Source organism: Idiotropiscis lumnitzeri, chromosome 12 (genome assembly GCF_059441095.1).
Source record: "Idiotropiscis lumnitzeri isolate Australia: NSW breed Sydney's pygmy pipehorse chromosome 12, RoL_Ilum_1.0, whole genome shotgun sequence".
In the NCBI taxonomy this organism is placed as follows: domain Eukaryota; kingdom Metazoa; phylum Chordata; class Actinopteri; order Syngnathiformes; family Syngnathidae; genus Idiotropiscis; species Idiotropiscis lumnitzeri.
The window spans coordinates 9,217,733-9,243,401 of NC_142402.1; the positions used below are offsets into that span (position 1 = coordinate 9,217,733).

Sequence of the window (25,669 nt, forward strand, 5' to 3'; positions counted from 1 at the left end):
ATGAAGACCAAGTTACACGTCAGACAGATCCGGGATAAAGTTTGGTGAAGTTTAAAGCAGGATTAGGATATGAAAAGATTCACGCGGTTTAAAAATCCCGAGCAACACTGTTCGATCATTTACATTGAAATGGAGAGAGTATGAGACAACTGCAGCCTTACCAAGACCTGGCTGTCGCACTAAACTTTCAGCCCAAACAAGGAGAGCACCGATCAGAGACGCAGCCAAGATGCCCATGATCACTCTGGATGAACTCTAGAGATCTGCAGCTAAGGTGGGGGAATCTGTGTCCGTAGGATAACTACTATCCACACACTGATCAAATCTGGCCTTTACAGAAGAGTGGCAAGAAGAAAGCCATTTCTCAAGAATAACCATAAAAAATCCTGTTTAAAGTTTGCCAAGTCATCCGGGTGATACAACAAAGATGTGGGAGAACATTCTCTCATACAAAGACAAGACCAAAGTGCAGCTTTTTCTTCAGCAGGGACTGGAAAGATTGTCAGAGTTGATGAGCAGATGGATGGAGCCAAATAGAGGGACATTTTGGAAGAAAAACTGTTCAAGTCTGCAAAAGACTTGAGATTGGGACTGAGGTTTACTTTCCAATGATACAATGATCCTACACATAAAGTAATACGTACAATGGAAGGGTTTGAAACTAACTCAAAGTTCAGACATGAGTCCAATTGAGATTCTGTAGAAAGATCTGGAAACTGCTCTCCATCTAATCAAGCTGAGACGGAGCTGTTTTACAAGGAAGAATGGCCAGAAATTGTCATCGCTCGATGTACAAAACGGATAGAGACATACTCCAAAAGACTTGCAGCATTAATCATAGATGAAGATGGTTACACAAAGTATTAACCCAGGGGGGCCGAATAATTTTGCGCGTTCCACTTTTCAGTTTTGATTTCCCCAACATTTTTAAAATCTATGAATTTTGTTCCTCTTCTTTAAAGCATGAAATGTGGCTAAAGGTCAAAAAGTTCAAAGGCGCCAAATAGCCACTGTTCACACGTTTGTGAAATGCTATATGCCACTTCGTCATGATCAACATCAGAAAATGTACGGCTTGATTTTCTGCACACTTCAGCTCATTCTACGAGGTGTGGATAATGATCATAGTTCTGCTTGCTCTGGCCAATTCAGCAAATGAGCAAAGAGAACCGAACTGTGCTGTGTATTACTCGAAATCTTCACCCGTTGCCATTCAGTTTGTACCCAGGCCTAGATTTAGCCTTGGAAAAATAGCAAACCCACAGCAAAAAAAGACACTTGGCAAACATGAACAAATAAAAATATTCACGGTAGATATTAGTTGTTCATGTTTTAATCTAAATATAGCAACAATGATTGTAGGCTATCCTTGAATTTGGAGGTGAAATTAGATTAAAGGGGAAGAAAGGCAATTATCTGTCTTTGTTTCACAAGATCTAAAAATAGCTCTTGCTGAGCAGGCACTAAAGCCGCATGCAGTTCCTTTTACTGCTCCATTTTCCCGTTTGTCTTTAGTTTCACCCTCTCAATGCATCTTGGTATACAATAACAATAAAGAAACTCTTAACATAGCCTCCGATAAGGCAAGAATTAATATTTGTAAGTGCATGCAATCTCAGCATCATTTTGTTCATCAAGCCCTGGAGACTTTAATCGGGAATAATAAGGGCTCCCTATTGCATTCATGTGAGTCTCACATTTTCTTGTTGTTCTAATCGTGACAGACAACAATTTACGCCATCAATTTGTATTAATCCACCTAAATGTAAGCGAAGCAAAGCTTCTGTTTCTATGACGATGAAGCACACATCACGACAGCTGTACCCAAGCGGCACAATGTCAACAGGTCCACTTCATATTTATCAGCATTGCTGCTATGTTATGTTATTGTCCTGCAGATGTACTCCCTGCCCCCACACAAATTCAACTGTACACACACACACACACACACACGCACACGCATATTTATATCTAGAATGAGCACTCAGATCTAATTTGGAGACAATTTATCTTTTCAACGTTTGTAGAGAATACAGTATGGATGTAAGAATGGATGTATCGTATTTAAGGAATTTGATTGCCCATAAATTAAATCATAGATTGCGTAAAATCTGCTTTGGAAGGAATTCACCTCACATCATTGGTGGGAAACACCCGCGTACAGCGAATGCGGCGCATGTATTTTCATTGCTCTTGGCTGGATGAGAGGGACGCGAAGCAGCACCATATGAGAAACTACCATTACATCAACCAAACAGCAATAAATCTGGACTGCAGTATTTAGTTTTTACAAATCAAAATCGGTCTGTCAAAAATAATCCTAAAAAGAGCAATCACAATTTTTACATCTGTGCGAGAAAATTATGATGTACCGTGATGTCCAATCATCCGTCATTTTATCTGAGGATGTGGCTTAAGATGTTTGAGACCGGGAGATGCAGAAAAAAAAAAAAAAAGATGAGCGATGCAATAATTGAGTGGGAGGAAGGATCAGACGGCTCAGAGGCTGCAACTGCAGTATTTCTGCTCCAACCAAATCCATCACTTGATAACACATCTATTATACTATATTATATACAAGCTACAAATATTGTAAATGTTCACCTTTTCTAAATGGTAACCTGAATATCCCGATACGAGGGTATGAACAGTGTGACAAGTAACCAAAGGATGCTCTTAAAATGTTTGCGACAAGTGTAACAATGCAATTGAGGTATTCATTTATACATACTATTTCATCATACGACATAGGAGAGGAAATAAGCAGGATGGCAACGTTTGTCAGTAGAGCTGAAATTTATCACTTGAAATATTTGCCGTGTGGCACAGGTTAAAATAATGGTGCTAATTGCTGAAACTCAAAACCCAAAATTTAAGTAAGCGTGAACAACCTAGGCTATTCAATGCCCTGCTATCGCAGGTGGCTCTCTGGACTTGGAATGTCATCTGCCTGGCAGGCCGGCATAGTCCTCAATTCCATTGGCACGCCTTCCCTTCTTTGAGCGATTGAGGTCACTGAGGTAGTAAATAAATGTCATCAGTGGAAGAGCCCCGGAGCTGGATCAGATCTGCCTGGAGTTCCAAAAGTCTCTTAATGCCTTGGGACTTTGGGTCTGTCCAATGGTTTCAGAGAGGAGCGCCCGTCAGGAGGTCGACTCGGATTCAGATGGAGAAGTGTGGTTTTCATCTAGGCTGCGGAATAGTGGACCTGCTCTGCACCGCCAGCAGAATCGAGGAGAGTGCATGGGAATTTGCCCTGTGCTTGACAATGTGCTTTGTGGTCATGGAGAATGCGTTTGAGCGTGTTCCTCGGCTAGTCCTGTGGGGTGTTGTTCGGTTCCTGCACAACCAGTGTCAGAATTTGATCCATATTGCTAAATCAAATGAATTTCCAATGATGAATTGTCACCAGGGTGGAATGCTCTTTCTGGGTTGGGGATGAGATCCTGCCTCTAGTGGAGGGGTTCGAGGATCTTGAGGACTAGTTCATGAAAAAATGTAGTCTGCGATTATCAGGCGGATTGTTGTAACATCTGCAGTGATGTGGACACTGCTTCGGTCTATCATGGGAAGAGGGAGCTGAGCCGAAAGCAGGAGCTCTTGAATTACCGGTCCATTTGTGTTCCCACTCTCACCTATGGTCAAGAGCTGTGGGTCATGACCGAAATAACAAGATCACAAATACAAGCGGTGGAAATGAGTTTACTCTGCAGGGTGTACGGGCTCTCGATTGGAGATAGGGCGAGAAACTTGGTCATGCAGTTTTATTTTCATGTGTTCTGTGTATATGTGATGGGTAGGGAGGCCTGGGGAAGACCCAGGACACTCTGGAGCGACTGAAGTACACTCTTGGCTGGCCTGGAAACATGTTAGGATGCCACCGAAAGAGCTGGTTGAAGTAGCTTAGGGGAGGCAAGTCTGGGCTTCTCTGTTTAGGCCGTTGCCTGGGTGACCCGCAGAAGATAATGGAAGGATGATGTGGAGAATTGTTATATAAATGAATAATGATGAATGGTCAAAACGTTTATCAGTGAGCAGCATAACTAATGTCAGGCTATCTTCTTCATTTACAAACATTGGATGAAATAATGTGATTATGGATTATGTATCGAGTTACAAACAAACAAAATCTGTGTACAACAGAGATTGCAATGATGATGTAAGATTGTTGTTGACTTTCCCAGTCTGAATGGCTGAGGAAAGGATAGGGGGGTGAGGATATGGGGTGAGGATAGGGGGTGGGGTGTCATTAATCCTGGCTAGTGGTGACCACACATGCACAAATGAGCTGTGTAGTGGGGGATGGGCGCCCTCTCTGTTGTTATGACTGGTACTTGGCTGCAGGACAAACTTCCAGGGCCTTGGTATTTTACATTTTCCTCTCATCGCTCGGATCGGCAAGGATATGTGACTCCGTTTCACCGTGAAGCCGTCCAACGTAACCGGAGTTTATCCGCAAAACAAGAGGCGACATACACCGGGTGTTCGCAGCTTTTCGGAAAATAGGTTAGTCCCCGATGTGGCGATTTTTGCTACCGCTACTACTCCTTGTTTGTGCTTAGAAATGCGTATGTGGGTTATTGATTAATGTGGTGTTAAGAATCACACACGAGAGAACAATTGAGCGGACATGAAGATGAAATGAGCGCGGCGCTTTGAAAATAACAGTAGTTACAGGCAGCCCATTTTCTCCTGCTGGGTCAAGCCACTATGTCGAACGTCTGAAAGCGTTGCAGGCTTCTTACCGCCTGGCTTTAGCTTTAATATTTTAACCTAACGATTGATATTAACATTTGCAACAATAACAACAACAAAAAAAGATAATCGATAGCACACATGACACGCTCCAAGTTGTACACGAGAACTGTCGGGAGATATCGTCGTATTTGAAAAGGTTTTTATCCCAAGTAGGTACCAGATTATAGCGACACTTAGCACGCTAGTGGCTAGCCAGCTAGTTAGCAGCTTTAGCGCAGAGGGGCTAGGTTAGCCTGGTGCTACCTAGCCATGTCCTGGTGTAGAACTCATTTCAAATCCCTTGAAAAGAAGCTAATTGTAATGTATCTATTGGTGGGTTGTGATGGAGACATCCACGAAGCACCAGCAACACTTTCAGTTGTATCACAAGAAGATTAATTCAAATTGAAAGCGCCTTGTGTGGCGACCGCCTTAAGAAAAGCATTGCCGGCTGGGGCGTCGCTGTACTGTTTGCAAAAGATAATCAGAAAATTGCCTGGATATTTGAATTCAAATTGCATTAAATTGCGCAATTTCCTGCTTTTATAATAAATTAAAATTAGGTTATGTGCCATTGTTATTTGTCACACATTCGCCTATTATGCAGGGGCTGTATTAATGTACGCGTGATGGGTAAGTGATAACATGGCTTACTGTTAATTTAAATGCATTATTATGTCATTCGTGCGTTCAAATAAGAGTACATCGGTTGACAAAGTGCATCGGTGCGGGGTAACACTGTATTATTACGTCGAGTCCATTCACCGCCACTGTGTTGGGGGATGGGCGACATATTTCCGCAAATGGCTAGCACGCCACGCTATCCTGCTAATTTAGCCCCCCGACAGATAAGCATGTTGACACGCTTTTGCATACACGTGACTTCGTTGTAGAAGGAAACTCGCAATATAACGAAGGCTCAAAGCAAACGTGTCGATACGATGCGAGTTTCCCCTTTTTAGAACACAGCAATTCCAGGGTGACGCAGTTGACTGTCGTTAAATTTGAATCTGGGAGTAAAAGGCCACAATGGTGCATGACAGAATGAATGTTGGAATGGTTAATGACATATCGCATTTAACTTTGTGAAAACTATACACGTCATCTTTTCAACAGCAGTCGCCTTGCCTAGTACAGTATAGAATACTGTAATGCTGTCTTTGTTCAGAGCGTACTGTTTTATTTCTAGAAAGAATTTAGGGACTAAAAAACACAAGACCTTTTTGGGAGTTTTGATAATGTTTCAATTTCCTGCAAATAAATGCTCCGAATGGCAATATTTTTATTTGGGAGTTGTCTTGTCAAAATTGAATAAAACAAAAAACGTTTGTTTTACTGAAATAGCCGTGCATAGAAAAAGCCCACTGAAAAAATGATCTAAACTGTTATGATGCTCGGAGATTATTACTTGACAGACCTTGATGGACTATAGGACAAGAGTCACTGCTTTTAAGAAATTATTCGTCAGGCGGCAGGCCTTATTAAAAAAATCCAATGTATCGGTGTTTGTCGAAGTTAATGTGAAATGCTTCACAATACCAGTCGAGATCTGGAAACATTGTTACTTCTGTGCCTTGTATGATGCATCTTATTAAATGTGCTTATTTATCTGTATATTTACATCTTGCTGATATTTATTACATATCATCTTTGACTACATCTAAACCTTAAATCTGTAAATAAAACATTGATTGCTCATATAGGTTCACGTTATACATTGTCATTATCTACTCCTAATTTAGCTTTAGGTTGTTGACCCATTTTCTTCTTGTTTGGTGTCACACCTTGTTTACTTCTTTTCAGCTATGCTGACACAACCTTTTGAAAGTGTTCATTTAATACAAGCTCATTGTCATAGCGCTGTTACCAGTACGGCATGTTTGGGTAGCATTTGACTGTGCCTGCACACTTCTCACTTGAAGTCGAGTTGAAATGTAGGTTAACATTAGTTGCATGGCAGCAGGTCATCTGATAGCCTGTAGTTTAGGCAGCTGACTTCACAATGAGGTGTAATATTTTTCAGCGATGTAATATAAATGCTTCTTCCATGACACGTAATTTTCGTGTGTGTTTGTCTCTCTCAGGGTTTGATCGTTCTTTTTGAGGACAACAAAGCGATGATGCATGCATAAAGATATCCTGATCACATGGGTAAGATATTTTACATTAATCGGGTGCCGTTTTGCTGTGTGCCAGTGAGAGTGCTTTTTATTCGACGGTGGCACCCATCAATTACATTAACTACTATTAAACCCATTCGTGGAAGAGGTGCGTGCACCTATTTTCATTAACGTATAATCTGCTGCCGTCTCTTTTGTTTATAGTGGAAACATGACAACAGTTGTAAAGAGAGGGAGCTTGGCAGCAGCTGTCATGTGCTTGCAGTTGTTTGTTGCTGCTCCCTTGGCTGAGGATGGTTAAATTTGTGCCCTGTCTGGTCATAGTCACAGAAACAATGTTGGCAAATTGGGTAAACCTCTTGTTTTGTTGTTTTAAGTGTGGAAAATCGGTTTGTATTTAGTAATTTTCTTTCTAATTCAATACCTCTATAGAGTTGGGCAATTAATCAAATTGTGATTTTGATGTAGGCTTCTCACGACCATAAAAATGTTATAATAGAAGTAAAACTAGTCATATGCCGAACCGCGTGTGTGTTAATATATATATATATATATATATATATATATATATATATATATATATATATTTCGTTATTGAAAGCGATATTGTAGCTTTAACTTTTTTAGCTGTAAATGTTAAGTACATTTTAAATTGGGACCAAAAATTATCCACGATGCATAGTTGTAGTATGAATACTACGAAACTGTAGTGATGCATGTAAACATATTTCAGTCTTCTCAGGCATCACACATATATTATTGTAGACAATAGTGAAATCATAAGAGTTAAATTCGAAAAGGCACTGTGCTAATGAAAGCTGTTTTTGGTTGTTAATGTGAGTTCAACAGGGCTGAGCGATTTTAGGAAAAAATTGTTTTGCGATTTTCCTACATTGGCATTTACAAACGTGACAGAAAATGTGTTTATACCATTAAAAACAAAAAAAAAGCTATTATTGTACAAATGCACGGACAGAAAAGAGTTTTTGTAAGGGCCGCAGTTCTTAAGTTTTTAAAAACTACTTTCAGTCAAGTATCATTTTGAATTTATGCGTAATTGTCTATATGAACATGCATTTTTTTTAAACCCCCAAATGTTTTACATTTCTTACAAATGTACATGTTCTTTGCACATAAATGTCAGATTGTCAATGAAGTCAATGTCTGTTAGCAAAGAAAACTGGATTAAAATATATAATTTGGAGACCGATTATTGTGTAGATTTTAAAAATCAGTCTTCTGTGGTGCAAAATAATGCAATTATTATTGATGAGATCTCTCTCTCTCTTCGTCATGATGACGTCCGCTGTTTACGTGTTCCGGTCTGAGAGTGTCTGCTAAATTGCTAATGTAGCCGTCATCTTATTTTATGTCTAGATACGTATTGATCGAAATACAACATTTCTATTCATAGCCGGTGGTTGTTAAAAGTTGACTGTACTCATTTTTGGTCTTTCGCTACTCGGTGTTTCACATTAGCGATTAGCACGCATAGTGACTCCTCGTACGCATCTTCGGTTAAAACGCTCCTTGTTAGTGGGGTCGTTTATTTGTCACCACTGAGGAGATGCTCCGCATCACACAGCTCGTTGCTGCTGCTGTTCACAGACTTGCATATCGTACAAATATAGTCCGTACGGCTGCGGCGCGAGCTAGCTTGGAGCCTAGCATTCAAGTACCGTTGAAATAAATTACTTCCGCGACTATGGGCGACAGCGTGACATTTAAAAAAAATAAATACAATACAATCAGTACGGCGGTGGTTAGTGTGACCTGCTTTGTGGTCTTGAGGCACAAGAGCCCTTTAACAAAAAAGAAACGCGGCTTTGATGATCTCAAATTTGTGTCGTCTGAGTTCGTGATTACGGTTTCAAAATGATAAATCGTTCAACCCAAGAGTTCGCTGACTAATGCATCCGTAATTTATAGTACATGCTACATTATAGCATTACCAAAAAGTCAAGCCAGCCGCAGCAACAATTGTTCATGCAATGCATCATGGTAACACGCCGCCTCCATTGTGAGAAGGCCAACTTCAGAATAACCCTTACTTCACCAAATGATACATGGACATCATTGCCTTCATACACTTTTAGTTTGAAGGTGTTCCTGGCAGTGCATGGCTGCTAACTTGTCTTCCTGTTGGGGGTCAGTTCATGTTGACATCACAAACTTTTTTTTTTGGAGACAAATGTTGATTTAAACAGAGCAAATGATTTTATTTAATTGTTATGGAATAGAATGGCATGAGTTTCGGCTCGTCCAGAGTTACAGCTCCATGACGTGTACTCACAACTGAGCAGAGAGCTTTTTATTTTTAACTACATTACAGAGCGCGGGACACAGCAGTAATTACTGATTTCCCCATTTTCTCCTCCATGCTCTTTTCACCGTCGAGGTGAGGTTGGGAGGCAGTTCACATCCAAACAGCAGGCTATTCTGACATCCTGCAAATAAATTCAAGTAGAGAATCTTGAAAATGTACAAGCTCAATGGTTGCAAGACTTGCAAAGCTGCTATTAAATAAGATGTCCTGTTGTTCAAATGTACCCTGAACTGATAAGATGTTTTGATTGAATAGATTTTGAACCTTCTAATGTTGCAAATTCAACAAATGACTATTTTCCTTTCTTTACAGCCTATAAAATGTTTTGAAACACTGCTGGTCGTAATAATTTGGAAAAGTGTATTTAGACAACTGTTTTTAATGTTCATTAAATACTGTTAACATTGGGAGGTTTCTTTAAACACATTCAACAGTGAATTTGAAAATGATGCTGATTGCCATTTACATTGACAGGCTATTTATAAAAATCTGAGAAAAACATAATTTGCATATTAATTTGGAATGCAATGTGAATGGTTATTTAAAATAACTGTCACCACTCTAACTTTGTTGTCACTGACATTGTTTACTCTGCAAACAGTTCAGAGCTGTGAATGTGTACGCCCCGAGGCAGAATTTTCCAGTTAAACACACCAGTTTTGATGAAAAATATCTTCCCCGGAATCCTTTATTCTATTTATTTATTTTTTTAAAGGTATGGAAGCTAGCTACTATATGCTTAAAATCTGATTCCGTGTTTGCGTTGCTGTTAGTATTGCACCCTCACGTCCTATGAGCCTTGCAGCTGTTATTTCAATTACTCACTTTGCGTGTAAATATCCTGTCTTGTTTGATTCGTGGGTGCGCGACAAATTTTGATTTCTCTGCTTCAAATAATATCATGAGGGAGTTCACAGTTCTAAAAATGCTTGTAAAAAAATTTCATACTTCACCGCTTGTTTCGACATTCTGCAGAAGTTTGTAGCGCGCTACAAATACAGAAATTAGGTGGAACAACAGGTGTTGTTGTTTAGTACGAGCTGTAAAGTTATGACTCTTCGCCTTGTACCAGTGAGCAGCCCAGAACTTCCTTTTTTGACGTGACATACTTAAACTAGATGAAAGGAGCCTAATCACCACCAAGCATTGCAGTGGCGGACGTAAGCCCCTTACACACTGGTCATCTGAGACAGATATTTTCCCGCCTTTTGACTGATGTTCCTGTGTGTACAGTATTCATGTAGGATAGTGGAGTGGATTGATGTCAACCTAGGAATTTGCCCTCTTCCGAGGGAGTATCAAAGGTGTAATGTTGCCAGTGTGTATGGAAGTGTGAAGTTTAGCTTGGTCTAACCTATTAATCAGATTCACGTGTACATTCCAATGTGTAGAAATGGCTGCAAACACATTTTTTTTTATTATTATTTTTTTTTTGATTAAAATGTAGTGCAAAGCCCAGAATGGCCTTGTTGAATATTTAATGGGCAATAAAAAAATAGTCAAGCAAGGCGAATTACACCCATTCCTACTCTACTAACTAAGAAGTAAGTTTTATTCTCAAGATAAAGCTAACTTGTGTTAATGAACTTCAATGCTTGTCAAACTGGATAATAAATACACACCAACTAACATTACTTTGCCTCACTTCAAAACAGAATCAAGTATGATTTTGTAGTGGCTTACTCCGTTGAGGCCGGTGAGCTTCTTTGGTTTGCAAGTGTACACGCGAGAGAGTGCGACTGACGTAAGAAAAGCGCGACGCAGTGGCCGAGTGACATGATGATTGCGCAACTTCGAATTTGTCTTGAAATTCGGTGCCAGCATATTGTCGATATTACCGATTCGTTGTTGCAGCCCGATTTCTCAGACGAGTGTTCAAGAGGCTAATTGTAGTGATTTATGGAGAAAAAAAAATCTCAATTTGAATCTATTAGGACATACAAGGTTTCCGCCCGACAGCGATGATGTACAATCCGGTTTTTTTCTTTTAGACTTTTTAGAAAGACTTGCTGGCTCGCATGATGGAAACAAGATTGTCCAGATCCAATGTTTATTTCCACAGTCGCATTTAAACAGTGCTGGTTCTGCAAAAAAAGAATCTGGATTCCAGAAAAAAAGCACTGGGATCTGTTATTATGGTCGATGGTAGCCCATCCATTCCAGACTTGGTTCGAAATACCCAGAAATGGCTGCCTCATGAAGGCAACTACTAATTATTTTCACGTGTAGGTTAATGAATGGAAATGTTTTCGCTTCCTCAAGCTAGGAGAAACAAAATTTCTTCTTCAATTGAAAGATCACGTGTGTTTTTACTGCTAAAAAGCAAATGTATTCCCCCCATCTCAAATTTCAGCTTAATCACATTATATAGTAATTGTTTGTTGTGTGAAATGCCATCCTGTGTTTATTTTCATGGTGCATTGCTCCTATTTTTCTTAACCCTATGGCGTGAACTGTCAAAAAGCAAATCTGTTTTTTGTCTTTCCCTTCCCAGGCTCCTATAGTGTGCTGACCAAATGGTTTAATGACCAGGACTAAAAATGAGCATAAGCAGTGATGAGGTTAATTTCCTGGTTTACAGATACCTGCAGGAGTCAGGTAAATCCAAATATGATACGAACTGAATTCACTTCATTTTTAGACCTTGTCCACACAAACATAGCGTGAAAAAACTAAGGTTTTTTGTTTTACTGTTGTTTTTTAATTAATGTCTTGCTAACTTGGATAATCAGGAGTAATAAAACTTCTATCATATTCGATTCATGATTCCCCTTACTTGACATGGATAATGTTTTAATGTTGCCTTTTGCAAAATCCATTAGATTGTCCAAATTGGCTTTATGGTTAATCTGTATGCCTGTTCTTCAGTGATGAAACCATAATTCGAAAAACTCTGATCATTTGATTACCAACAAAAAAAGTCAAAGCAAAGTCTGTTCCATGAAACTTTTTCCTGGAGTGGGGAAAAAGAATACCTTTGCACATGGGAGCTCACCAAAGTGTTGATTTCAGAGTATTGAGGCTATCTTACTTTGTCCATTTTGAAACCATGCGTAAACCACATTCCCCACTGTTCTTCTCCAGGCTTCTCGCACTCAGCATTCACCTTTGGCATAGAGAGCCACATCAGCCAATCCAATATCAATGGAGCCCTGGTGCCCCCTGCTGCCCTCATCTCCATCATCCAGAAGGGCCTGCAGTACGTGGAGGCTGAAGTCAGCATCAACGAAGTCAGTCGTCATCTTGACATAAATACGCGGCTTCGTTTTGTGACGCCAGTGTTGTTAACACATTTATTAACAATGCAATTCTTTAATGCTTTTCTTGTTTTTTTGTTTTTTGCGTGTGTAGGATGGAACTTTATTTGACGGGCGCCCCATCGAGTCACTCTCTCTGATCGATGCAGTAATGCCCGATGTCGTCCAAACTAGGCAGCAGGCCTACAGGGACAAGTTGGCCCAGCAGCAACAGCAGGCGGCTGCTGGCAGCGGCAGCAGCACTGGGCCCCAGGGAAGCACCAAGAATGGAGAGGGTGCAGCCAATGGGGAGGAAAATGGATCCCATGCCTTAGCCAGTAAGCAAGAGCATGGTTGTAAACAAGCTTTTAAACCGCTTTGTTTCCCCTCGTTGATGGGGTTGGAGCCAAGTTTACTATCAAAAGGAAAATTACTTGTCACAATGTGTTGTCCTTCTTGCTTTCTAACATTTAGAGTATTTTAAAATTCAGTGATTATTACTTAGGAAACAAGGTCTAATATTAGTACATGATTTGTAAATCAGAAATTTGTGTAATTATAATCTGTGATGCGTATATTCGTTGATATTTGAGGGTAATGTTAGTTTTGACGTAAAGCAAAATTTTGACGGACCTGTTGTAAATCTTAAGCGGTGGGTGCACCCCCCACAATCACACACTTTTTCAACACTCAAGTTTTACATTACGACTCCTCTTTTTTGGGCAGCAAACATGTCAAATGTTATTTTTAGTTAGCGCAAGGGATGGGTCGAAAATGACCCCACGGAAGTTTGGGCATCTGGCGTACACTGATGACGATCTGTGACTTGGAAGTCAGGCGAAGGAGAGATTACTTTGTGAAAGGTTCTCAAATTGTACATGTCTGGTTAGAACACACAGTTGAGGTGAATATTAAAAAAAAAGCTCTCATTCTCAGCCATTGTCATTGGATTTTAAAATGTTAAATTGTCACTCAGTCTTATATTTGAGTGAAATTAAAGCCATGTCCACGAAAAATAAATCTACACGTATTTATTGCAAGTGCCAGATGTATTATCAAGCCTTGTATGGGGAAATGACACCCTTCCATCCTTACCATGATGCCGAGTACATAATTGCAAATACACTAATGAAGTTCACTTTTAATGATATTCCAGATGGAGTTTTCCGAGCACAAGTCAGAACATTGCCCTGGATCTGTAGTTTCCTGTTCAGCTACAATCAAATTGTTCGGTTGTTTTCATTAAGTAGTGGAATGTAACATTGATGGATTGTGGAAAAAAAATACTTTAGGAAAGCCAATACTATTTATACTTGAGCTTTATTTCAAATTAGATAAATTTTACACATTAATCTTTTTTTTTTTAATCTCCTTGTTGTAGATCACCACTCAGAGATGATGGAGGTGGATCGGGATGTGGAAATACCCCAGAGTAAAGCCATGGTCCTCAGAGGTCACGAATCGGAAGTTTTTATCTGTGCCTGGAATCCAGTCAATGACCTGCTGGCATCTGGGTCAGTGTCAAGCGTCTCCACTAATGTGTCTTGCGAGATCCCTAATCATTGTTACAAACAGTCTAGTCTGTTTGGTTGTCTATGTCTAGAAAATGTTCGTTCTGTCAATGCCATGGTAACCCATTGATTAGTTAAATTATTGCACTTGTAATTCCACTTGCCCAAGCTTATGTTTACTTACTACTACTATTTAGATTTCTGCCATTTTACAACAAATCAACTATGTAATTTAAGATGAATCGACTCAGTTCCCACTAGGGATCCTACTGACAGATGGTTAGTCATTTATTTATTTTTTCCAAGTTTTGCTAAAAACACCACAATGGTTCTTTGCCTTAGGAGTGACCCAATTTACAAGTTTGTCAGGATGTGAGCCATCGCTCAGCTGATCTGTCTTGAGCACCGAGCAAAATGTTGACTTATCAGCCCCTGCTATGGTGGCAGCAACAACAAGCAACTAGCAGTTGTTTGTCAGCGAACAATTTTTCCAAAAAGAGGCCAAGGGCCTCCTTGGATTTATTGGCATTCCCCCTTGAGGTTTCCTTTCAGAGTAAACCACATTAACTTTGTCTTTGTCCAACTAGCTTAATGCTCATGCACAATTCAGAACACCATAGACGGGCTAACAAAATGAGGATATCACAATAATTATAAATCTTTAAACCTATAGACGTATATGCAGACCGAGCTTGCAACAATTCACATGGATGCATATTCCTTATCCTGTGCAAAAAGAAGAGTTGAGTTTAATCATGATGCACAAACTATTTAATTGTTTACATTCGATAAAAGCGCCACGGTATTTAGAAATCTCTGGTAAGCTCCGGTATTTTGCAACATGCAGGCAAACTGACATAATGTTCCATCAGCACTACAGCTTCCTCTTCTAACCACACACAGATGTGATAGCTTGTGAAATTTCTTCTCCCCTGATTGCTTGTCTGAATGATTGAATCAAAAAAAACTTTTTACAAAACCGCTCAGAGTCTATTCCTGTAAATTCAAGTCTTCACAGTAGTTGATAAAAATACATTTTTGAGGCGAAAGTGCAGGCGTGTTCCTAACATTTTGAATTGAGTTGAAATTAAAATGCTCACTCCTTTTTTCATTTTTTTTTTAACCCCCAACAGGTCTGGAGATTCGACGGCTCGAATCTGGAACCTGAGTGAGAACAGCTCAGGTGGCTCCACGCAGCTGGTTCTGAGGCACTGCATACGGGAAGGAGGCCAGGACGTGCCAAGTAACAAAGATGTCACCTCGCTAGACTGGAATGTGAGTTTGTCCTTAACTCACCCGTATTATTTTGTGTGTGCGTGATCCCTTTCTTCGGAGGCAAAGTTTCCTCCTTTTTCACGATGAAATATCTTTATCTTTCAGAGTGAGGGCACGCTCTTAGCAACAGGCTCCTACGATGGCTTTGCTAGAATATGGACAAAAGACGGTAAACTCGCAGAGCGTCTATTTTGTTGTTTAATATTGCCGCCGATCTCAATTATGCGGTGTTTACAGGTAACCTGGCCAGTACTTTGGGTCAGCACAAAGGTCCCATATTTGCATTAAAGTGGAACAAGAAAGGAAACTTCATACTTAGTGCTGGGGTAGACAAGGTGAGTTATTCTGGGAGGTGTGGCCTCTAACAGACATTTGCTGTAGAACAAGCATTTGCAGATATTCACTATAGAGTCTCAATATTTGGAATACTTGAAGCGTGTGTGCTGTTACAAACAAAGCTGACCATTGGCTGGCTCAACATTGCCATCTAGTGTTCACCAGTGGAACATATGGCATCACTAACAACATATTTGACATCACAGCTGTAAAATCGTTGATGAAATTCAAGCTGTTCTTAAAAAAAATAATTGTATATCATTTTTGAGAAAGTAATAACGCTGCTGACAGTTGACAGTGAATTTTTATTCAAGCAAAACAAGATATGAAAGAGGAACTTCACGAATAGCTCAGAGACAAAGTAATTGCATAAATCTGACCAGCATCCGTCAAAAACACAGTATTTGTTGCATTGTTGTTCTTAAAGTTGGCCGGCTGTTTTGTCGTATTTTTTACTTATATTTTAGGACCCACCCAATATTGTGTTGTCACAAAATGTTGGGACATATACTTCTATCACTGGAAAGCATTCCTGAAGTTTGGTTATTTTATGACTTTCTTATAGGTTAGCAGAAAAAAATTACTAAATCTGCTTGGTCAAAAAATATTTACATAAGTTTTTGTTTTGTTTGACCAGAGAACTTTGCTCCCGAAGGAGCAAAGTTTTTGGCCATCTAATCGTAAACTTCAGTCGAGCCTTTAAGGTACGGCTTTTGGAGCAAGGGCTTCCCTCCTGCATGGCAGCTTCTCAATTCGTGGTGATGCCAAACATGCTTGACTGTGGACACTGACGCCTTTGTTCCAACAGCTTCTCATTATTTTGCAAATCTGCTTTTTGATGGTTCTCGGTTGACTCTTCTTGACCCTCCCGACATATTTTCTCTCAGCAGCAGGTGATCGCTTGCATTTTCTTCTTGATCCTGGCAGTGACAAAACAGTGCCACGCACTTTATAGTGACTCTTCGGACTTGTTCAAGACAGTTATCGGCCTTTTTTCCAAGTCTGTGCTGAGCTGCTTTGGCTTTGCTATTGTAGCATTTTTTGGGGCGTTTGTATCCAATGAGCCCTATTTCAATGGGCTGAGCGAAGTTACCAGCTATAGTCACTCATTTGACCCAGCAGATTTGGTCACTTTTTTTCTGTTAACCCATGAAGTCAAACTTCATAAATGTTTTTTTGTGTGTGTATAAACAAAGTATCTGATAACCCGTCTATCAGAGAAAAATCAGAGTTGTAGAAATAACTGGAAACTCGGGCGAGCCATGACAATATGTTCTTTACTAGTGCATGTAAACTTTTGACCACAACTGTAGAAATACACGTTACCAAGTGTGGGCTGTCGTGGGGCTCTGCCCGCCCATCAAGATGCTTCTGTAAAAAATGTACGCGTTTGTAAATATGTCGAGGAGAGTGAGGTAGAGTGGCACTTGGGAAAGCAATCTAGAACTATTTCCCCAATAGTTTGTATTTCATGGACAATGTTTTTCTCATGTGTAGTCGATACTATACTATTTTACATTGGTGTTGGCAACTAAAGAGCCATTTCAACCGTTTCATAAAAGTTCTTTGGACATCTAAAATGAAGATGCAATTTTCCTTTTTTTCTTTTAATTCTGCAGCAGACACCCGTTGATCCGGGCGGCGTGGTTGAAGCGGTCAACGCAGCTGCCATATTGGATGTGGCTATTTTACTGACCATAAAATTGGCAAATAATATTTGTAAAATTCACCAAGAGTGACATATTGCAATCAAAAGCAATGGTTGATGATGAGGGATTTTGACATTTGACTGTAGACTGAATATTTGCCAAAAACAAGGGAGGCTGTTATTGTATATTCATGAATAATAAATGAAAAAAATGCTTTTCACGCAGACCACAATTATATGGGACGCTCACACAGGAGAGGCAAAGCAGCAGTTTCCTTTTCACTCAGGTGAGTGTAAAGTTAATATCCTATTTGTGTGTGTTAAAATTGAAAAGTCTACACACCCCTGCTCAGATAATCTGTTTTTTGTGGTAGGAAGAAAAAAACAAGACCAAGATAAATAGTTCAGAACTATTTCCATCATTAATGCGATGACAACACGCGCATGCTTATAAAGTCTTAAAAGGCTTTGAATTCATGAGTTTGGAGGGGGAAAAAAACCCAAAAGACCAATTGGCAATAAACGTCTTAAATTAATGCTTCAAAAATCTTTTAACACGTGTTGCATATGATTTTATGTTTGTCAAGCATTTTCTCAAAATAAATCCACATTCGTAATTAAATAAATACAATTAGTGAATGACTCGTGGGAACAAGATGTAATCACGAGGATGGAGCCAACAAAAAGAATGTTTAGAAACGCATAACCTCAAATCCTCAAATTAAGTTCAACTGTTCTAGAGTAGGCCTTAACGAACAGTTTTGTCATCACATATTAGAACACAAACATTGGTCTGCAGAGAGCTCCTACCACTTTTGAAATAATTTCTCTTGTTTTTTTTTTAAATCAGAAAAAAAGGCAATTGGACAGGAGTGTACAGACCATGGTAGATAGTGTCTTGTCACCACTTCTAATGACAAAGCCGTGCAAATAAATGAGTGGGTAGAGGTTGCATTTACAACAGGTCAATTGAGAAATGTTTATTTATTCTGTTCCTCCCCCACAGCGCCTGCTCTGGACGTTGACTGGCAGAGTAATAACACGTTTGCCTCCTGCAGTACAGACATGTGCATTCACGTCTGTAAACTAGGTCAGGACCGTCCTGTCAAGACCTTCCAGGGACACACCGTAAGTCAACCTTGTTTTTTTCAGTGGCGCAAAGTTAGTGTGTCCATGTAACGCTACAAAGTTGTATTTTGACATGCCCTAACCAATCCTTGCGCTACCTGCTGTAGAATGAGGTCAACGCAATCAAGTGGGACCCCACTGGCAGTTTGCTGGCCTCCTGCTCTGATGACATGACTCTAAAGGTCAGTTCACACATTACTTACACAGAAGTGTGTCCACTAACAACTAACAGACTGGTCTCTTGTTGACTTCTTTCCAGATATGGAGTATGAAACAGGACATGTGTGTCCATGACCTTCAAGCCCACAGTAAAGAAATTTACACGATCAAGTGGAGCCCCACTGGGCCTGGGACCAACAACCCCAATGCCAACCTGATGCTGGCCAGGTGAGTTCTGAACACGTATGCTCAAACCACTCAATTTATACTAAGGGCCACTACACACTAAGCGATGTGTATTAAGTAAAAATGGGTATGTGTGGGTATATTTGCAAATCATTGTATTCTTTTTTTTTTTTTATCGGTTCAACATGGAATTGGGTTTGTAGCTGACATTTTTTTTTCACGATGTGCGGCAATGCTAGGCTCTATACAGTTTCAGTTGCGATGCGAGAAGTTTAAATTTCCGTGAAGTGTAACTCTTGTCATGTGCCGTGCTCCCTCGCAGTGCATCATTCGACTCAACGGTGCGTCTGTGGGACGTGGAGCGCGGGGTGTGCATCCACACATTGACCCGCCACCAGGAGCCCGTGTACAGCGTGGCCTTCAGTCCTGACGGCAGACACCTAGCCAGCGGCTCCTTCGACAAGTGTGTCCACATCTGGAACACTCAGGTATACGCACGATGTTTCTCTTTCTCTTTCTCTCTGACACACACGCATGTATGTGAGGCAGTTGCGGCTAACATCTGTTTTCGTGTCTTCAGACCGGTGCTTTAGTCCACAGCTACAGAGGGACAGGAGGGATCTTTGAGGTGTGCTGGAATGCCACCGGGGATAAAGTAGGAGCCAGCGCATCTGATGGATCTGTAAGTATCTCCCTGCATGAGCGCCACCTCTTCCCTCATCACCGGTGCGGAGAGGACTGACTAAATGAAGCACCACATTTATGCCTGGAATTCAAATTTTACTGGCTAAAAGTTTGACCCGGTTTTGATGGTATTCAGCCCTCCTGCTGAAATTTTGAATCGAATAATCGGATAGTCTGACAAAAATAACGATTTTTGCTTGGTTAAAAATACAGAAGACAAAAAAAAACAACAACGCACGTTTCCACTTGATAAATGACCAATTGGTTTTCATTTTCAGATTTAGATTTTTTTTACATTTTATAATTACATTTTAACAGATTAGCAGTATACTATTTTCCTTTCTGGAAACATTAATGAGAATTGAGATAAATCTTCCCCCCCATAAATTTTGGTCAATATGATGAAGTGACGTCAGAACCAAAGTGGCAATTTTGCCAGACTAAACGGCACATTTGAGTAAGCCTGCCTCGTTTGTTTAAGAAAGGGGATCTGTTGGACCGTAACAATGTCGGGCTGTCATTTACGTATATTGCCTTTGAAAAGTCATCCGAAGGCACTCGCCAGACTACATGGAGCACTTTCCATAGCTATACATGTGTATATTTTATATGTATATTTGTATAAGATTATTATTTATCTTTTTTGATTCGCTGAGTTTTAATTATTCATGCTGTAATGTTAGCAATGGCAAAAAAGTAAACCTTGTGAAAGTTATTGAAAAGAGCAGGTTGTGACTTATTTTAAATATTTATGCCTTGCCTTTGATGGGAACATTTACCCAATTAACGTAACCAATATCACAGCTTCTATTTATATCTCTGGACGGTACCATCTACATGTAAATGACGTGGCGTATAACCTTACTTTTCAACTGCAATATCCAGAACCATTGCGAGCCTATACTGTTCTGAAAAAAAAAATAAAATAAAAAATGGCACTTGAACTTTAGGTTTGTTCGGTTCTGGCCAGAGATACAACAATTTTAACAAAGTTATTATAGTTATAAGAATGCATTGAACTGTTTGCCACATGATTTTTTTCCCCTTTCATTAGATAATGTAATTTTTTTCGCTACATTGCAACATCTCAAATGCCAGATTGCATGGTTTTCCAATTACGTGCAGCCTTAGTAACCTTCCCTAGCTACTCTCCCCACTTGGATGAGGAAGTGTGAGTCTTGTGGCTTCCTGTCTGTAAACTGTCAGTTTTGCTCACTGCTCTCCTCCTCCTCCTCTTCTCTCTGCAGGTTTGCGTATTAGACCTGAGGAAATGACACTCGTGCGGGGGAGCCATGGACCGACTACGAATGTGTACATAGCCAAAATGACTGACTGTCCCTGCCTGTCCGCCACACTGCTGTAGTCCCCACCAGACGCCATGGCCTGCCATTACCGCCAAACAGAGCGCTGCCCCATCCCCCGCCTTCCAACACTCATACAAGGACCACATTTTCGCCACATCCGCTTTTTGGCTCGTGTGAGAAACTTTCAAGAGGAAGGCGTTGCTTTCTGTTCAACCCAGTTCAGACCACGTTACATGCAAACCAAAACACCAGAATTCCTTGTTTTTCCTCTTTTTAACCCTTTGTTCCAGAATTCTAAAGATTTTTTTGTTGTTGTTCTCTGTTGGTGTGTGCATATTGCATATGTCAGCATTTGGTGTCCTGTGGACATTGTTTTTAAATTGGATTTTACTGTAAGTTTTATATCATGTGCTGGGCGAGAATGGCGCAAGAGGATAGAGAGTTTTTAGTTTTAAAAATGGATGCCCACAAGTCCAGCAGGACATCACTTCTTGGCTCTCTTCAAACATGCAGATGTATAGATTAGAAGGTGCATTGGTTTATCCATTTATTTTTTTATCAACTTGTTGCATTTTTCTTTTTTGCCATTCTAAACAAATTCCGGTATAAAGCAAGTAATCCAAACAATCCAAATGTCCTTTGTTTTCATCTTTTGCCCAGATTTTTTTTTTCACACTTCATCAGGTTAAAATGTCAAGCTGTAAAAGAGAGAAAAGGGAGGGTGGGTCAAGGTTAAGAGAGAGTCACTGTACTTTGCATTGGACTCGCATCGTTTCCCTCAGGCCGGGATCTGACCTCTGTTTCTGTCATAATGAAGGACCATGGCGCAGGTGTTTACAGCAGCAGCTGGGATCTGTGAGTAAAGAGAGAGCGAAAGGGTGTGGAGCTTTAACTTGCATCCATTCTAATAGTCATTGTGCTTGCATTCTCTATTCAAGGCAAAGCAATGCTGAGTGATAATCAGACTAATAACTTCTTAACTGTGCACCGCAGATTTCAAACTCAATTCCAACTTTTTTCCAGATAGTTTGTGATTGGCTCCCTCGCTTTGAGCAAACGCTCTGGAGACGGGCTTCATTTGAGCCTACGTACAGATAGACAGCGCTTTTTTTTTTGTTTTGTTCAATGTTCTGATGCCAGTCTGTGCTTGTTGTTAAAATGCATTCATTTGTGTGTCACTCTAGCACACAGAGTGAATTCAAATACATTTTCATGTTTGAAATGCAACGTGTGATGTTCTCGTGCGTGACCAGGGGCCGTGACCATGAAGAATGTTTTTGTTTTTTTTTGCTTTTGCTTTTTTTGTGATAAAATACCATTTAACAGTCATTGGAAAGATGAACTAGCTGCCCTTCGAAAGGGTTTTCTTTTCCTGCACTTTAGAGTAAAATGGAGAAACAGGGAGGTGTGTTTAGTTCAAGTTGAACACATCTAAAGTAAAAAAAATAATAATAATAATAAAAAGAGCAAAAACTGCAGTGTTCAAGTGAGATTCAAGGGGTTTTAATCACATTTCGTCTGACTCCTCATAAATGTTGAAGCCAATGTCTGCATTCCAGGTGTCATCTCACAGCCATAACATCAGCTCAATACAAATATGTGGGAGGTTTGTCAGAATGTTACCCGTTTGAAACATTTTGTACTATTTTGAAGTTTGCTTCAGTGGTGTCAATGGTGACTGAGCTGTACTACAAATACACAATTGCAAAATGAGGTCCATGACAGTGGAATGGTATTTTTTAATGTTTGTTTTAGATAAGCTTTTTACACTGCATTCAAGTGGTAGCTTTTTTCTTTTTGTTCCTACCAAGAAAAAAAAATACTAACATTGATTCTTCTATCTTTGCTATGTTTGAGAGCCCTTGAAGGTTTTGTATTCCTCCAAACTTTTGTAATTCAGATTGATTTGTAGCTATTTACTCAAAAATGAACAAAAAGAAAAATCTGGATAACTGTTGATGTATCACAGAAAATGTAAATAACAGTTTGCAAATCTTGTTTTTTTTTTTTTTTTTTCTGTGATGTCCTTGCCCTCACTTGCGTTGTACTCTCTCACTCACCACATGGTTGCAGTCTGACTGTTGGAATATCAGTCAGATCTCAAGGTCTAGAATAAAATATATTTTGATAATAAAAACTTGGTTTCATTTTTACCCCTTCTTAACATCATACAGAACTCCAGAGCATTTTTCTCGGACGATGGTGGTTGCTTCAGCCACTCCTTCGTGTCTTTTTTTTTTTGTAATCTAATTACAAAAATATAGAAACTACAAATACTAAACCAAAACACAATAACAAAAAATGTGGTTATGCCATGTATATCATCTGCATCTTTTAAATGAAATAAAATGCAAACTCCACGAGTGGAGTACATGCATATGAAATAGTAGTTTGTGGCCACTAAGTAGTTTAAATATGTGTACAAAATCGAAATGGATAGCAGTATTTTTGATTAACTACTACGTGAACAAATCAAATCACTTTTCCCAGTGAGTATTACATATCACAGTTCCAAGGGGGCATTTTACTAAATATTGTCGGGCCGTCACCTGTTAGCGGCCTGGTTACCTGTTTGTCATTCGTCGGTCCGTCATTTATTTCAAGATGAACCAACCTCAAATCATCAGTCATCGCCAGAAGACTGATTTACATACACTTAATTGCCTGTCTATGGGACTAATTACTGCCTGCAGCTGTTTACACTCCAAAAAACGTCCAAAAGTTTGAATTTAAAATGCCTTATCTTAACCAGAATCCTGCTCTGCATTGTGGCCAAGGGTAAATAAAATCCAATCTAAATAGCGAACTCCCAACTGCTGGTCTTCTTCTTCTCCTCCGCCTTCTTGGTTCGTGGGTGGATTAAGGCTCTTTGGTGCATACCGCCACCTACTGTAGAGGAAGTGCAAACTCTTGCCATATAGAGTCAATGCCCTGCGCTTGAACACCTATAAATACTTTAACAGTGGCCATAGCAAAGTGGAGTTCTGTATTTTATTCCTCTTTTTTTAAGCATTAAATTTGATGATACGTATATTGAACAACTCAATGTCCATGTTCATCTTAGAAGTCGTTTTATCATGTTAGTTTTTTTGTATTTAAACTCTTAGTGAGTGTTTAGCATACAATTAACCAACAGGCACTATAGCATTGACATTTGCAAAAATTGAAGGATAACTTTAAACACAATACAGATTAATGTACAGGGTGCTTTATAAAAATGTATTTTCATGTAATTGCCAGGGCACCCAAATGGGACAAATTTAGTTGAATGGCCAATATAAGCATTACCGTATGCAGAATGACGGATTCCTCGGTTTGATTTATCTAATGGTAAACAATAAATTGACATCATTATTTATACACTTGTGCAGGCTAAAATGAAGAACTCATGCAGCTAGATAGTTGTCAGGTATGTGCATGACTTCTCTCATCAACAAACACAATTGGCAATTTCGAACATCCGGACATTTCTGTTAATACCCACGATGCAATGTGCATTAGTCAGTGAAAAAAATCCACCGTATTGTGCTGCTTTTGCCTGTGACTAACATATAAAGGTTGGAGAAAATCTGGCCCAGAAGTTGTTGTGCGGTTGGATAGTCCAGCCATAACATGATGGAAACAAAGGTTTCCCTCCATATTATTGTGTGGACAGAACGTCGGAGCAAGTGGGCAAACAGAGTGGAAATGGATGGTTGCTGGAAGCTAACCAAGACCGCAGTGCTTTGTGGTGAGTATTTCTTAAGTGGTAAGAATCGTTCTCACATTTGATGAAATGTATTGTTTTCTTTTCTACACATACATACAAATGGGTCAATTAATATATATATATATATATATATATATATAAAAATATAAATTGACCCAATGCGATGATCAGCACAATGAAGCTTCAAATTTGGTTCATGAAGCAGTTGTGTTTTTTTTTTTACTCCTCTAGATATTAGTTTAAATAAAAGGGTTTAAGAAATGGCAAGTCAGTGTACTTTTAGCCCAGCCCAATGTTGAACAAAGTAGCGTTTTCGGTACCCATCCCTAGACATTTATTTTTGTGCAGAAAGACGGTGGGTGTGGCTTGCCAGACTAATAAACTGCACTTCCGCAAAAGCCCACTAATTGAAGTGTGCCATCTACTGGCGAAACACGGGCATTGTAGAGACAACATGAAATGAATGAATGAAATTAGATTTTTTTGTTGGACAAGCTAGGCGGACATGGCCCGCGGACCTTAGTTTGCCCATGTTTGATATAGACAGTTTATTCGTACCATGAAGGAAAGTAGATTTGCTTGCTCCATAATAAAAAAACTGATTTAATAAGGCGTAAAATGGGAAAAAGAGGACAAAGGAAGCTGATAAAGGCAACATTTAAAGCAGTATCTCTAATAACCACACTCTTCGCCTCCATCTCACACACACACACACACACACACACACACCCTAATTATGATATGAAGATGATTGACTTCAATTGGTGAAGTCAACGACAAAAAGACACTATTATCCGAATCACACGTTTAGCTGTTTTAATCATTGTTATGGTGTTTATGACGTATGACAGGCAGAACAAGCAAAGAGGTGAAATTAAAAGTAATGAACAATTAACACCGTCTTGAATACTAATTAAAAATAAGATTTTCCTGAATAAAGTTGTATTTTTCAAATGCAATGGTTAAAATAGGACTCTTTCCCCTTGTTAAACGTTTGGAACCATCTAAAATATTTTGATTTTGTACAATAAATGTTTTAAAAAATATTGTAGATTAGGATTTAACCAGAAAAAAATCTTTAACTTGGTTAAGATTATTGCTTTTTTTATACGTTCTTCTAATAACATTACAACTTTCTTTCGATAAAAAAAAAAATATGTACTTGTCACAATGTTACAATTTTTTTCCTACCTTTTTAATTCCCATGGCATTTAGAGGTGTAAAGCGTTAATTGGCTCATGGATCATGAAGACAAGCTGAAATGTCTTCCGGTGAAGCCTTCCGCCACCGAAAAAGTTTTGAGAATCCCT

At 39.5% G+C, this 25,669-nt stretch overlaps 1 protein-coding gene, 1 long non-coding RNA gene and 1 pseudogene across 5 annotated transcripts; 2 read left to right on the top strand and 1 right to left on the bottom strand.

The window, feature by feature from the left end:
• LOC148325772 (uncharacterized) lies at positions 1-867 on the top strand (annotated as a pseudogene).
• Positions 868-4,276: 3,409 nt separating this feature from the next.
• LOC148325773 (F-box-like/WD repeat-containing protein TBL1XR1) lies at positions 4,277-21,277 on the top strand. Of its 3 annotated transcripts, none has more exons than XM_088310693.1 (16): positions 4,277-4,506; positions 6,822-6,888; positions 11,678-11,781; positions 12,268-12,413; positions 12,535-12,757; positions 13,801-13,933; positions 15,064-15,205; positions 15,311-15,374; positions 15,443-15,540; positions 17,416-17,476; positions 18,196-18,317; positions 18,425-18,499; positions 18,577-18,704; positions 18,985-19,150; positions 19,243-19,344; positions 20,594-21,277. In XM_088310693.1, exons 3-16 carry the CDS (start codon positions 11,724-11,726, stop codon positions 20,618-20,620), a joined length of 1,545 nt encoding a protein of 514 aa, XP_088166819.1. In that variant the 5' UTR covers positions 4,277-4,506; positions 6,822-6,888; positions 11,678-11,723; the 3' UTR covers positions 20,621-21,277. The 3 variants fall into 3 exon arrangements, with proteins under 3 accessions (XP_088166819.1, XP_088166817.1, XP_088166820.1); XM_088310691.1 differs by lacking the exon at positions 4,277-4,506 and adding an exon at positions 4,710-4,907; XM_088310694.1 differs by lacking the exon at positions 4,277-4,506 and adding an exon at positions 4,710-4,894.
• Positions 20,634-25,656, bottom strand: LOC148325774 (uncharacterized). 2 transcript variants are annotated; one of them, XR_015846112.1, is made up of 3 exons: positions 25,551-25,656; positions 21,446-21,503; positions 20,634-21,348 (listed from the first exon to the last, which is right to left on the bottom strand). It is a non-coding gene; the product is annotated as an uncharacterized LOC148325774 (long non-coding RNA). The 2 variants fall into 2 exon arrangements; XR_015846113.1 differs by lacking the exon at positions 25,551-25,656 and adding an exon at positions 23,219-23,461.
• Positions 25,657-25,669: the final 13 nt, after the last annotated feature.